Source organism: Rhinolophus hipposideros, assembly GCF_964194185.1.
Source record: "Rhinolophus hipposideros genome assembly, chromosome: 8".
Lineage (NCBI taxonomy): Eukaryota > Metazoa > Chordata > Mammalia > Chiroptera > Rhinolophidae > Rhinolophus > Rhinolophus hipposideros.
Genome location: NC_138054.1, coordinates 3,885,646 through 3,901,545, shown reverse-complemented (window position 1 = coordinate 3,901,545; position 15,900 = coordinate 3,885,646). Strand labels below are relative to the sequence as shown.

Here is a 15,900-nt window from a genome sequence, read left to right as displayed (position 1 = left end):
TGGACTCAAATTTTAAAAACAGAGCTTAGCAGCCATTTCTACACAGGGGCCTCTCACACAAACTGCACTTCAGGGACGAGCCCGCACTGAACCACCTGCCTGCACTGTGTTCCTGCCATCTGAGCCAGCCCTTATAAAGGGGTTGCTGGCGTTGTACTTCAACCAGTAGGACTGAAGCTTTCCCCATCCAGAGGAAGCTGCACAGCTAGATCCCCATCAGCATCTTCACCAACCAATCAGAGCAACTCCATTCTTACCACTCAAGATAGTTCCTTTAGGACCAATCAAACTGAGGAATTGGAGCCCTCATTTGCATGAGGACAGACCAATAAGGGACTAAAGCAGGGATTTCTCTCCAAGTCTGATCCCAGCTCACATTCCCTTTCTACTGAAAATTGGAGACTGTGTCCCCGGCTGGAGGAGGAGGTGAAACATGGCAGCCACCACTGCAGAGCAGATCACAACAGAGCTGTCTAGTCAAAGAGGGCAGCCTTGCAGCCGTGCTGCTTCATAATTGAGCTGCAACACTATTGAGCTGTTCCACAGCTGTGGTTTATCACAGTTGAGCTGTTTGCACTGAATAAAGTTTCCTTCTTCACTGCATCCCAAATTAAGGATTTCTACTGGTGTTGAATTGACAGCAATGACCATCAGTTGACTGACAGAACTGATTCGATTTTATCTTATCCTGGAGGCCCCTCCCTCCTCTTAAACGCTTACACATGACGAAGCCCAGACTCCTAAGGACATACCTGGGGGAAGGGCCAGCGCCCTGCCGCCCCACCCCTGATCCCGGGACGCACCCCACTTACACGGCTATATAAGTAAGGACAGTACCCACGCTCGGCGCAGCTTCCCCGTCCTGCGCCCCGCCCAGGCTGCCGAGCAGCGGGTAAGCTCCCTGCCCCCACCTGCGCCTATCTCCGGGGTCGGGAAGGCCGGATCGGCCAGCCCCGGACAGTGCGGGGCTCCACACGGAAGCCACCGCCGCCCAGCACCAACCCCGGGCCTCCACGGCCTGGGGTCACCGCAGTCCCTTCCTGTTGGCCAGGACCGCTCCCTGCGCCGCCCGTCTGTGCCCGCCATGCCGCCTCCCTCTGCCGCCCCCGGGGCGACCCCGGATCGCCCGCGCTGCGTGGGGGAGTCAGGCCTGGCAGCCCCGTGAGGGACGGCGGTTGGGAACGGTGGCTGGGAGGCAGCCCCGGAGCCTGAGATCGGAATGTTTTTCTTCCTGAACTCCGTTCCTCCCCAGCTGTTGGTGACGGTTTCCAGGCAGCCCTGAGGCAGAACCCCCTTCTCCTTTCTGCGGGTGGAGGGAGGGAGACGAGGCCCTCGCGATCCTAGAGACCAACAAAAATAATAATTCAATGTATTATGCACGAAGCAGCCAGCACAGCTCTTATTCTTCCTTGCCTGTCTGTGGGGGAAACTAAGGCTCTGGGAGAAGTCGCGAAGGGTAAATGGGCAGGCTGAGCTGAGGTGGAAGGTCCCGAGCTTAACATGACACTACGTACGGGAGTGTCAGAGAGGACACTTGTCTTCTCCCAGTCTGGACTCCTCCGCCGGCCCTGGGACCTGTGCTGGCTTTTCAAACTCTCATACCCTACAGCAGCTATGAGACTTGGGACACTTAACCTCTCTAAGCATTACCAACTGAATCTCAGAAATAAGGATAATTATATCTACTTGACTGGAATTTGCTTTAATGTGTAATAAGTAGCTATAGCTTTCCAATAGAAGCATTTTTATTTCCCGTAAATGTGGGCAATGGCTTTATTGCCCAAATGAATCAGAGGCAATCCAAATGGTGGGAAACGTATGTGCTCACAATCTTAGCAGGAAAGGCCCAGCCTTGGCTGCTCTGTCTGCAAGGTCAGAGCCCTTTAGGGTACCCTGGGTCCTGATCCTGGGTCACTGATGGATTCTTGGCCAGTTATCTCTAGTTCCCACATTTGTGCACATGAGAAAATGGTTTTGCCCTCCTGAAAAGAAAAAGAAAGAAGGAAGAGGAAGAAAAAAGAAAGTACAAGTTTAGGCTGTTCCAGGGCAGTTGGCACAAGTTGGGGAAGACATGGAGAAATGCCATTGCCTAATTTGTTCGTGTGGGCAGTGAGCAGCTCGGGGCTCTGTTCTGTCTTGTAGCCTTCGCCATGGAGCAGCTGAGCACAGCAAACACCAGGTTCGCCTTGGACCTCTTCCGCTCCTTGAATGAGAACAATCCTACTGGAAACATCTTCATCTCTCCTATAAGCATTTCATCAGCGCTGGCTATGGTTGTTCTGGGGACCAGAGGCACTACTGCAGCACAGGTGTCCAAGGTCAGCAGAAACAAACAAAAATAGTCTGGTTTCCGTGCAAGTCTATATTAAAAATGTGTGCCTTTGAACTCTTACAGTGTTTTAAAAACTGGATTTCTGTGTTCAACAACTATACATTGTGAAGCCAGATTTTCAGAAAAGCCCCGAGAACAATCCATTTATTATGCAGGTTTTCATTCACTATCGAGTTTTCACTGAGCACATACTGTGTGCCAGGTGCTGTTTTGTGTTTGACTGAGGATATAGCAGAGAAGAAAGCTACAAAAAATCCCTGCAGTGTCCCACTTTTCTATTCCAGTAGGCAAAGGTTTGACAGCTTCTCCTCCTGCACTAGGATTTTCCAGTTTCTGTGTTGCACATGGTCTGATACCCGTAATGCCTGTTATGTAATGATACTTTCGAGCATAATGACACATAGGAAAACACCATAGTGGAGATGTTGGTGGTGTCACTTTTTTGAGGGAACAGGCAACAGCCATGTGGTTCTGTATTCTACAGGCCTACCCCTGTGCCTGGCACCAAGTGCCTGTGTGAGCAGGAGGGCCCTGCAGGGAGAGGAGAGTGGTGGGGTATGGCAGCCACAGACAGGACCAAGCTCTGGGTTAAATGGTAGGTCACTCTTACAGCACGAGAAGCAGCAGTAATGCCCGGCCTTCCTATTGGGTGTGCAGGGCACTTCTGTGCTATGTGTTCTTTAATTCTGAGAGGGGAACTCTGGCTTCCCTTGAAACCTAGGGGAATGGAGTGCCAAAAGTGAAGGAGGCCTTTCTAACGTAATGGTCACAAATTATATGCCACCTGTAACTAGGGAAGGCCAGCCCTGGATTCAAGTTTATGGACCTATTCCAGCTGTAGAGATTTTATCAGTGTATTTTATGGAAAACCAACTATCTGTATCACTGCAGATAGGAAAGCATTTTAAAGTTTTCAAAAATCCACTTTTTAAAAATACCCTGGTACAATTATTAGTTGCTTCTTGCAGTTGCTTCTATTTTGAGTCTTTCCAGGGACTTTATTACCTCAGCAAAGAATAGTTTTAAGGACACCCCCCACCCCATTTCCATTAAAGTAGATTGATCATAGCAACTACACAAACATTCCATATCTTGGTGAGTAACTGGACTTTGTACACTGTGTAGGTTTGTTCTTTGTGTGTTACAATAAGGAACCAGCCCAAGCCTCATAAAACCATAAAGCGATTCTTGGTTTGTAACGTGGGAATTAAACTTTTGTCAATGTTAAGTTTATACTCGTAGACGTTATTTTTAAATAAGTGAGTTACTGGTGCTAATAGTGTAATTAAAAAAAACCCTCAATCTGTAATATCTTTGTGTTTCTGCCTAGGTGATGATTCTTATTTTTTACTGTTTATTTCTGAGAACTTCAGTAGAATTATATTTGATACAGAATATACATATGAACATACCATTTATGATTTTCTTTAGAAAAAAGCAGATGTGTATAAATATTTAGTTTATTAACCACTCATATTTGTGGAACTACAGTTACAACAAAAAAAGTGATATAAAAAGTTTCTAATGTAATTATTATGTCTCACAAAACTATAAATTTTAGGTTCTATTATTTGTTTTTCCATTGAAAAATTAATAAAGTATTGGGCTGGGAATTATCAATAATTAGTAATAAAAACACTAATTTGTTGGATGCAAATGCCAAGGAATCGTTTATAATTTCAAAAATTCACTGGTTATAGAAATAATGTTTTCTCTATTGTAGGCTCTTTATTTCAATACGGTTGAGGAGATTCATTCAAGGTTTCAGAGTCTGAATGCTGATATCAACAAGCGTGGAGCTCCCTATATTCTGAAACTTGCTAATAGATTATATGGAGAGAAAACGTATAATTTCCTCCCTGTAAGTATTTTGCACTCATGTTCTAAAACTCACTAGACGATGAGGACTTGTTTTCAGCAGAATCAAGTCACAGAAGTTAGTTTTAATTTTTATAAACATTCAGAGAAACAATACAGAATAAAAATACATGACAGACAGTATTCCCATTAATTTATGCGGTTTCATTTTATAGTCTTCAGAGTGAAAAGATCTGTCCTGGCTGTTTTACTAAAGCAAGAGTGAATTCCATAATTTACTTCCAAGAACAATCAGATTTTGCTTATTTATGAAAATGTTAGTCAAAGGTTAGAAGAGAATTGGTAACTTTTATACACTACCAAAACCACTGAACTATACACATAAAAATGGTTAAGACCGTAATGTATTTTTTTACCGTAATGCAAAAAGTATAAGGGTTAGAATTTTTGTTACAATGAAATTTATGCCTTTTAGGACAATTTCTATTGCTTTTAAGGATTTTAGAAAACCATTTCTGTATGTAGTTGTTATTCATGACTTTTCTCCTCTCTCCCTCCTTTCCTCTTTCACACCCTTTCACAGGAGTTCTTAGCTTCAACTCAAAAAATGTATGGTGCTGAATTGGCCAGTGTGGATTTTCAGCATACTTCTGAAGATGCAAGGAAGGTGATAAATGAGTGGGTCAAAGGGCAGACAGAAGGTAAGAGAGTGGGCAGAATGTAGTCATTACACACTGGTTGTTCTTTTCCTCCTTCCACCTTCTCAACCTGCAAATGATTCTCTGTCCCTTTTCCTCTGACCCTGTGCCACTGCCGAGTGCCAGAAAGCTTTCAAATGTAGAAATTCTTCAAAGTGGAAATTCAACATAATTTAACTGAAGCAGCTAAATATTTTCCCCCCAAAAGTTCCCCAAACTACATCTTAAAATTAAAACTAGCGTTGAATGTAGAGTAAAAGGAATACAGTTTTGAGGAAAATCCAGCCTGGCCCACATTTCTTAATACACATATGGAAAGACATTTCCTGATACTTGTGACTCAATATTCACAAACTACTGTGGTCATAACTATTTTTGCCAACGTCTTGTCTAAACAATCAGGGATGATAGGTAGGACAGACTCTCCCTCAGCCGTTTCTCCACTACAGCTCTCTCTAACCTACTAGTCATGGAATGCGTCAAGGCACCTGCTGAACACCTGTCTCCCATACAAGGATTCATGGCCGTGATGTGGTCACGGGGAGTTCGTGTTTCAGTGGAGTAATTGTCCTACCTTTTGGATATTTGTTAAAATGTTTTTTGTGAGAGTAGCTTCCATTTGGAGGATTTGAAGAAGTGATTTATTTACTAGTGACTAAAAACATTTTCGTTAAGGAATATTTTTTATGCCTGAAAAAGAATGGCCGTGTACAAAATAAGGCTCATTGTTGATCACACACTCCAGAAAAGAAGGTTTCCTGTTTTTATCCCTTAAACCCTTGGTTTATTTCGAGTCAAAACACACCGGTAGGGCTTTCCTAAACCAATATGTTAAAGGAAATTAAATAGAAAGTGTACATTTGAATTGCATTTCAGTGCTGATTCAATGTCAATTCAAATTTGTAATTCTGATATCTGTATGAATTTTTTTAAAAAACTTACTTTATCTTTTTAGGGAAAATTCCAGAACTGCTGGTTGCAGGTATGGTTGATAACATGACTAAACTTGTGCTAGTGAATGCCATCTATTTCAAAGGAAATTGGCAGGAGAAATTCATGAAAGAGGCCACAACCGATACACCATTCAGACTGAATAAGGTAAGGCGAGGCAACTGTATAAAATTACTCTGTGCTCTGAAAGAATGCAGGTAATAACGTGAATGACTTGGTTTTTCAACCGTTCAGAAAGACACAAAAGTAGTGAAAATGATGTATCAGAAGAAGAAATTCCCCTATGGCTACATCCAGGACCTTAAGTGCCGTGTGCTGGAACTGCCTTACCAAGGTGAGGAGCTCAGCATGGTTATCCTGCTGCCGGATGACATTGAGGACGAGTCCACGGGTCTGAAGAAGGTAAAGGCTCCCACACCTGATGCTCATGTTTCCTTTGACCTACCGATTCTGCCTCGTGCGTATGTCGTGTGGTTGCTACTTGTTATGTGTTTACTAGTGTTAACTTAGCTTTTCTTTCTGATTCTTTATCATTCCTTTGTAAATTAGCCCATGAACATTTACTACTCTGAAGCCCTAAGTTAAAATTTTTAGCTGCTGTTAGGGAACAGTTGTAGTGGGGAACATCTAAAGATCTACACTAAATATAATATTGGTCAGTGGCAGCTCACAAAAACCCTCTTAAATGAACTTTAGAGGAAAGTGCAGTAAAATGAGAATTGTTTTATTGAAACACATATTTTAAAATTTAAAACCCCAGAACATCAGCATATAGTTTCATCTTGTACTGTGAAAGCCTATTATTACACTGCTCCTTCTCACCACAATTCATATCGATTGTGATTTAAATTTCCAGTAGCTCCATGACAGAAAAGACTCATGTGACACGTTAGCTGAGATCTAAGCCTATTTTCTAAAATGAACTTTGTATGAGGTTTCTATTACATATAATATAAAGGCTATGGCGTCTCTTGCCAAGCTAGAACTAGGCAAAACTGTGAAGTTTATGTTTTGGGGTTTTTCTCTACTTCCATTGCCCACCCCCCCCCCACACACACACTCACCAAACCTGCTCTCAGGAAGAGGTCCAATATTACCCATTTGCATGTATGAAGTATATATTAAAATCAATGTGTTCTTTATTTCAATTTCATTTCCATATTCATCTCTTCTCTGATTACAGGGATACATTCTCTAACCCCATGAAAAGAATAATCAGCATCTCAGCATCAATAGAACAAGTAGAATGATGGTTCTGTTCTAGTCCAATGGTAGTAATAATAGTAATGATAATAGCTGATATTTATGTAGCACTTACTATATGCCAAGCACTTTATATACATTAACTCATTCAATGTGTACAACAATGCTGTAAGGTAGATTCTATTATTACCCACATTTTAGGTAAGGAACTAGGCCCTTTTCTATTTTTACCTAGAAGCTAAATCTCTTAGAGATTAGTTGTGTGAGGTTCACAGATAACCCTATGATCAGTGGAGTTCAGAATAAACAGAATAAATAACTGTCTCCCCAGTTATAAAGACAAATTTGCCTTGACTAAATAGAAGAAAACTTTAAAAATTTCCCTTGCTTTACTCAACCAGTTAGAGTAATAACAGCCGTCATGGCTTATCACAGTAACCCAGTGTGGCAGGGGCTTGGTAAGTCCTGGATAAATGGATGGGTGGATGCATTGATGGTTGATGGACTGGATGGATGTCCAATGTCCCTGTTACATTGGGCCCTTAATGGCTTGGAACACAACTCTGTTTTGTTATCACCAGTTGCTGGAAATAAATTATTTCCTCCAAGTGGAATCTGTTTTGGCACAACATATGAAGGAAACTAATTAGCAACTGATATTATGAGTCCGTTCATTTAAATAATACTTTATTACCTTGCTTATATGAAATTGTTCTCACCTCTTCTTTTTGCCCATTCTCATTCCAGATTGAGAAACAATTGACTTTGGAAAAACTGCGTGAGTGGACCAAACCTGAGAATTTGGATCTCATAGAAGTCAATGTCCACTTGCCCAGGTTCAAGCTGGAAGAGAGCTACAACCTCAACTCTCACCTAGCCTGCCTGGGTATAGAGGATCTCTTTAATAGCAAGGCTGATCTGTCCGGCATGTCAGGAGCCAGAGATCTTTTCATATCAAAAGTTGTCCACAAGTCTTTTGTGGAAGTGAATGAGGAGGGCACAGAGGCAGCGGCAGCCACAGCAGGCATTGCCACCTTCTGCATGCTGATGCCAGAAGAAAACTTCGTGGTCGACCATCCATTCATTTTCTTCATTCGACACAATCCCTCAACTAACATCCTGTTCTTAGGTAGACTTTCTTCTCCTTAGGCACTGGAAATACAAGACCAACCTCAGAGCTTTATTACCTGCACCTTCAGTGGTGACAATTCTCATATATCTTTACCAATAAAACTACCTTCCAAAACCAGATCTTTAATTTCTTTTATAATGCCACCTCTGTTGGCTGTTTACACCCATTAACTTTGGCATAAGTATCGATTTTCTTATTTTTATATTGAAATTTTTCAGTGAATGCATCAATCACATGCGTAGATTTCTTGACAATGTAATAATTTATGGAATTGCTATACTCTTCTGTTAGCTTTGGGAAACATTATAATAACGTAATTTATTTCACAGATAGACTTTTGGAAGCTATAATAGAGAGACACTGGTTGTTGAAGGGAGGCTTAAAAACCCTTATTCAATTGAAATACAGGGTAACACCCCAATGAAGGGCCCCAGTTATAAAGACAAATTTGCCTTGGCCAATATTTTGGGCCCTTTGTCTATAGGATTAGTATTCTATTACAGCCCTTCAGTTTTCAAACTTAAAGAGTCACCTGGTAATAACCTGCCTTCCCTTTTTTGTTCTCCTTCATCCTACCTGATCATGTAGTTTGTGAGGGGTCACAAAGAGTCGAGAAGTAGGTATCTTATCATAAAAGATGCCAAGAAACTGCAAAAAGAAAAATGTGGTAGAAGAAACCGTTAAGCAAACGGGATGCAAAGATCTCACTGTTAAGCAGCTTGTGTGTTTTCTGATAAAGGCTCTTGACTTCCATCATCTGGTACAGGTTGTTATGCAACCTGTTACAGCTTTATGGAATGCTGTCCCATTTAAACAAGCATCAGTGGTGGGAGATGGGGGGCTCTTCGATTAACATCAATCTTTGTCAAATGTACTCCTTCGTATGGGGTTTGAAATGCTGCGTTTTCTTATTCCCACAAGCTGACTGGCAAGCTAATAAAGTTTCCTACGATTCTGCCAGCAAGTCCTCTTCTTGTTTCTCCCCAATCGCAGAAGACAGGTCTATAAAATGGGTTTTTGGGACTGACGATACTGACATCCATGATGGCAGTGAGTGACTCCACAGAATAAAAACAAAATTTTAGCAAATCTATTGACAAGCTTTCCTTCCTTCTTTGTTTCTTAAAATACTAGCACCTACTACATTCCAGGTTCTCTTAGTTATAGGAAAAACAAGAAAATCAATAGTCACTGCATTCTGTAACTGTTGTCTTTTGGCTCCTTATCCTAAAATCTACTCAATGATTAGAGTAAATTGTGCTGACGAAGTAGAATCTGAACTGCAGAGCCCAAAGTGACTCTACTCAAATCCATTTTATATATGGGGGAACAGGCCCATAGGCTATAAGTAAATTTTTGAAGGTCACAAGAACTACTGAATTCCAGAGCAGAAACTAGAATACAATTCATATTTATCTGGAGGACATCTAATTCTTGAGCTAGGTAACTAATAGTGAGCTAGGTAACTCAGACTTCTTAGGACACGTAAAAAACCAAAGAAACAGCCCAAAGCAAAGTGAGAGCTGACATGATCATGAAGAATTACTGAGCCAATCCAGGAAAAATTGGTGAATATGGAAATTTTGCCCTATGGTCATTTCCCAATCCAAAAGAGGTAAATGAGAAGTGAAGCAGGGATTTTGATGATGTTCAAGGCCAGGCAGGCAGAGTTTGGGTCTGTCTAGAGTGGGAGCCCCATTATACTTCCTTTGCTTTCATTTGGCACCCTAAGAGATACACCCTACGAGTATGAGTGAACCAGCTCAGACTACAGTCCTGATGTAAGCCATTGGACAGTCCCCCAAATTCTACTCCCTGGAATTGGATGGCATTCATTCTGGTTTGCTACTACCCAGAAACATGGCAGAGGCAAACAAAAATCATCTCTGGGGGAAGATTATGCATAAACCTCAAATTATTTTTACAACCAGCTTTTCAAATACAATATCTAGCACACAAAGATGACAACATAAATTAAAACTAGCGTGCGCGGGTGTGCGCAAAAGCACACACACACACACACACACACACACACCAGATAATACAGATAGAAGTACAGGGGCTCCAAGTATTGGAACTATCACACACAAATTATAAAACAACACTTTTCTATGATGAAGGTGATAAAAGAAAAAGTTAAACATTTCAGCAGATAACTGGAAATATAAAAGAAACATTGCATATTTGAATAAAAATGAAGTAGAAATCATAGAGCTCAAAAATACAATTATAAATGAACTAAATAAAGAGGCAACCAACTGAATGGGAGAAGATTTTTGCAAACGGTGCCTCCGATAAGGGGCTAATATCCAAAATACACAAGGAACTCATGAAACTCAACAACAAAAAAACAACCGAATGGAAAAATGGGCAGACAACCTGAAGAGACATTTCTCCAAAGAGGACATACAAATAGCAAATAGACATATGAAAAAATGTTCAACATCACTAATCATCAGAGAAATGCAAATAAAAACCACAATGAGATATCACCTCACCCCAGTCAGAATGGCTATCATCAACAAGACAAATAGTAACAAGTGTTGGAGAGGCTGTGGAGAAAAAGAAACCCCCATACACTGTTGGTGGGAATGCAGACTGGTGCAGCCGTTATGGAAGGCATTGTGGAGGTTCCTCAAAAAATTACGAATAGAATTACCATACGACCCAGCAATCCCTCTCCTGGGTATCTACCCAAAAAATCTGAAAACATTTATACATGAAGCTCCGTGTGCTCCAATGTTCATTGCAGCTTTGTTTACGGTGGCCAAGACATGGAAACAACCAAAATGTCCTTCGATAGATGAATGGATAAAGAAGTTGTGGTATATATACACAATGGAATACTATTCGGCGGTAACAAAAGATGATATAAGAACATTTGTGACAACATGGATGGATCTTGAGAGTATAATGCTAAGCGAAGTAAGTCAGGCAGAAAAAGCAGAGAACCATATGATTTCACTGATATGTGGTATATAAACCAAAAACAACAAAAGAACAAGACAAACAAATGAGAAACAAAAACTCATAGACGCAGACAATAGTTTAGTGGTTACCAGAGGGTAAGGGGGGTTGGGGGTGGGAGATGAGGGTAAGGGGGATCAAATATATGGTGATGGAAGGAGAACTGACTCTGGGTGGTGAACACACAATGGGATTTATAGATGATGTAATACAGAATTGTACACCTGAAATCTATGTAATTTCACTAACAATTGTCACCCTAATAAATTAATAAAAAGAAAAATAATAATAATAATTAAAAAAAAGAAAATGGCAACTGGATTTGGAGCTGAGCTATGCCCTTCACAACTAGACTGAAGGACAACGACTTGGATCTGATGGGCCCCGGAGAAACACACTGTTCCCCAATACGCTCCAATGAAATTAAAAAAAAAGAAGTTAAAAAAAATAATATAAAATCACCAAAATTAAGTCAAATGTGTCATGTGATTTCTGCATTGATTTGTTTCTTTTAAAAGATTACTGACATGTTTTTGCCATCCCAAATTCTTCTTTATTCAGAAAGAAACCATAACATTGTAACCTAGAACTCTATCTCAGCACAGCTATTCTTCCAGCTTAGGAGGGATAGACTCACTGAAATTTAATGAGGAATGACACAGGGCCAGCCCTGCATCTATACATTTGTATTAACACCAACCTCATGAAGTAGGTGTTATTGTCTTCATTCTATAGATGAGAATAAGTAACCTGCTTAGGATCTCAGAGAAGAATGGGGACACTTATCTCAAAGCTCTGCTGAAATCATCCTGATTCATCATGAGCTGAAGTCCCTGAGTTTCACCATCGAGTCTCATCTAGAGGAATGAGAAATGCCCTCTAAGCTACTCTAAGAGGTTCTTGTTTTTCAATAGTAATGTTATACTTTTACCCTCATCTGTGATTCTCAGCCAATTACAGCAAAATCTTCAATAATTTTACAATCTCAAATAAACTTGCTTTTGAAAAGGCAGAATATAACCAGGAAGTGCTTAGAAAAAGGAGGTAAATACCATTTCAGAAGAACCTGCAGAGTCATCTTTATTACATGGCACAAGTTCAGTCCGCTGTTCTCCACCAATGTCACTGTGAAGAGCTGAGATTTCTACAAAAAATTGTACATCTGGTTGGTGGTAAGAAATATAGTAGAGGACAAATTTGTCATTTTAGAAAACAATTCAGGACTAAGGTAGGATCTGTTATATTTCAACCTTGCAGAGGTCGATGACTCATAAACGTGTACAGACTATAAAGTATAAAAGCATTTCTTCATCTAAACTCTCAGGGTTCTAATCACATATACAGAATTTCAACAGCAGACACTTTCTGATCTGGAAAAAAAAAAAAAAAAAGTCAGTAGCTGCTGTGATCAGGGCCCAACCCACAGGGTGTGCGTAGAATGGTGTGGAGTGAATGAATCAGTCCAAAATCCCTCTGCCGAAGCATAGCTTGAAGTGTAAAACCTCATGCGTCATAGAACAAAGGTGATTTTCTGGTACACAGGAGAGACAACAAAAAACAAACAAACAGAAAGAAAAGCAGTGCATAGCAAGAAAAAGAGGAGGTTATTGAAAGAGAGTTTCAGAGTTCTTCACCAGCCTTTCTCTCTCATTTGTAAATCTGTTACAATTGTTTTCCCATGACATAAGCTATATTAAAAGGTGAGCACTTAGGTGGTTTTTACATTTATTAATTTCTTACTATACTTTATTACAACATTACTTGCTGTTATTGCTTGCTGAACTAATTTTCAAAAGTTTATGTTTTTTAATCATGAGGTGTTTTTTAGTTAAAATATGTTAACTCCAGAAATATTGTTCATGTAGAACAGGTAAGATTCTTCATATTCAAGGTTCTCAATCTTCTACTGAATCATGAAAATTGCATGAAACACCTCTCAAGATTGTTTAAAAAATTCTCTCTGTTCTGGTTTTAAATTCATTTGTTCGTTTAATTAACATTCTTTCACCATATGTTATGTGCTAAGCTCTGTACTAGGACCTAAGGATGCAACAATGACACAAACAAGGTCCCTGCTCTAAGTTAGTTTATGTCTAGCTCATAAAACAGCTCTGTAATAATTAATTTGGTTAACTGACCCACTGGTTAGCAATGGTACCAATTTCGTAGCTGGCACATTAACCCTATGTCTTTGCTCATATCCTTCCCTTTGTTGTAATGCAAGGGGTTGTTTTCAATATCAAGTGCCAACATTCTGGGAAGTTTCATCTTCTACATTACTTAGTAAATTGGCACTCTGCGTGATTAGCTCATCTTTACTTATCTAGTTATCAGTGCATACTTTTTGGTATCTGCTTCCCCTGGGTGTACTGATGAAACAGAGTTGTGAATCCCCAAGGCACAGCTAATCCAGGAACAGGTAGGGACCCCCCTGCAAAGCGAAGAGTACATGCAAAGGCACAGTGTTAAGAAACCCTAGTGTGACTGGGGATTAATAAGCACCGACAGAGCAAGGAGGACATGGCTAGGAGTAAAGAGGCAGGGTCATGTGGAGCACTGAGGGCAAGCCGGACTTGGGGTTTTTATCTTAAGTGCAACTACTCCATTCATCCTATTATGTCCCATACACTGTTTTAGGCACTGAAGGTAAAACAGTTAAAACACTAAGTAGAAAAGCCATAGCTATTGAGGTGTTTTAAAGCAGACAGTGACGTGAATTAATTCACATGAAAGGTGTTTACTTTGCTTGCCAGGTGAGGACAGATTGGAGGGTAGACAGGAATGGAAATTTGACGGTCACTTCGGGGCTATTCCAGTGGTGAGAGATGAAAGTGGCTTCAACCAGGGGCTATTGATGGTGGGTATTAAATGATGGACCTGAGAAGTACTTAGAAGCAGAGCTCGGCAGTAGGTAAGTTGTGGAGGTTGAAAGAAAATAAATTATCAAAACTTTCTTCCAGGTTTCTAGCAATTAGATGGATAAACGTGCTACTACTAAGATGGGAAGACCGGAGGAAGAGCGGATCCGTTTAGAAAGTTGGGAATTTAATCATGAACATTATGTCTTCCAGAAGGAAACACCATGCAGGCAGTTGGATGTATGGATGTAGAGCTCAGAAGAGAGGTCTGGGAGGACTTATACATTTGGTCGTGTAAGCCACAGGAGCGGATGAGATTGCCTGGTGTGAATGAATGAAAATGAGAAGGCTTGGGGGAGAACCCAGAAGTACCTGAAGTTCAGGGCCAGCTGGCAAATGAGGACCAACAAAGAAGGCCAAAGGGAAGGCGCCTGCGAGATGGGAAGAACCAGGAAAGGGAGCGGTCAGTGGACCCATTCAAGGAAGTGCTTCAAGGAGGAGAAAGTGCATAAACTGCCTCAAATTCTAAAAAGAGGTCAAGCGAGATGAAGACTAAACTGTCCTTTTGAGTTAGCAGGATGGAGGTCACTGGGGGCCTTAGCAAGAGAATGTATACAGAATGGTGACAGTGGACGCCAAATGAAAGTGGCTCAAAGCACAACTTGTGACTGCAAGATTGTGGCAATAAAATAGCATAGCTGCTTTTTCTTATTAATCAAACTTATTGAGGCATAGTTTACATATAATCACCCATTTTAAGCATAAAGGAATTTTGATAAATGTATATACCCATGAAACTGTAACTGGAGGCCAAACGAGTCCGGGAGTCATGCCGCCTATGTCACTCAGCCAATAGACCGACACAGGATAAGTCCCAGAATACGTGTTTTATCAGAGCATTGGTGGTCTGAGAAGGCAGCAGATAACACCTCCAAAAACTGCCTTGCATTCTCCGACTGGCTGGGGGCATTTAAGGGAAAACCAGGACACTCTCCCAGAGGCCCTGTTCTGGACGTCTGTTCTTTCATGATGCCCATCTCTGTCCTCGCATCTCTTGTGGTGCCAGTGGTCCAGGAATGGTGAGGGAGTAACCTGGGAAAAAGCGAAGCGATCGAGTTTGTACTTAGCAGGCATCTACGAGGTGATCTTCTAAGATAGGAGTTGGAACTGGGACAGAACATCCTGGAGGCATTCTGAGCTCAGCCACCGGGCTGTGAAGCCCACGTGGATGGGGACAGGGCACCCTGCCTGGAGCATTCTGAGTACAGGAGGCCCAGCTGGGCCCTGCTTCAAAAACACCATCCCAATCAAAATATAGAACACTTCTGTCACCCCAGGAACCCACTGATTTTTTTTTTTAATGTCACGTATCAGGGACAGGGGCTGAGTGGATGCCTGTGGTCCTGTGACTCTACAGGGACTAGGACACTCCCTGACCAGGACCAGATGAAAAGTCCTCTGTCCACCCACCCATTCAACAGGTAGAAAACGTGCACCAAAGTATGTGCCTCTCAGTGCTCCAGATGCTAAAGAGCAAAAGATGAATAAGCAAGTTGTTCTTGTGGAAGATGGCTGTCTATTTGGGAAGACCAGTATCACAAACCAATTAACACGATAAAGTATGAGAGGTGGAGCTGGCCCAGTGGCTCAGGTGGTTGGAGCTCTGTGCTCCTAATGCCGAGGTCGCTGGTTTGATTCCCACATGGGCCAGTGAGCTGCACCCTCTACAGCTAAGACTGTGAACAACGTCTCTCCCTGGAGCTGGGCTGCCATGAGCAGCCGCAGGTTGCCGCGGACTGCTGTGAGCTGCCGCGGGTGACTGGCAGTCCGACGAGAGCTGCCCATAACACCAGCACCGGCCAGGGAGCTGGGTCCTACACAACTAGACTGAGAAACAATGGCTTGAACTGGAGAGAGGTGAGGCGGAAGAAGTGGGGGGGA

General features: G+C 41.6%; 1 protein-coding gene across 1 annotated transcript; it reads left to right on the top strand.

Moving 5' to 3' along the window:
* Positions 1-704: 704 nt before the first annotated feature.
* SERPINB1 (serpin family B member 1) lies at positions 705-9,226 on the top strand. The gene is made up of 7 exons (XM_081057645.1): positions 705-892; positions 2,143-2,318; positions 4,056-4,193; positions 4,734-4,851; positions 5,804-5,946; positions 6,034-6,201; positions 7,750-9,226. Exons 2-7 carry the CDS (start codon positions 2,151-2,153, stop codon positions 8,149-8,151), a joined length of 1,137 nt encoding a protein of 378 aa, XP_080913771.1. The 5' UTR covers positions 705-892; positions 2,143-2,150; the 3' UTR covers positions 8,152-9,226.
* Positions 9,227-15,900: the final 6,674 nt, after the last annotated feature.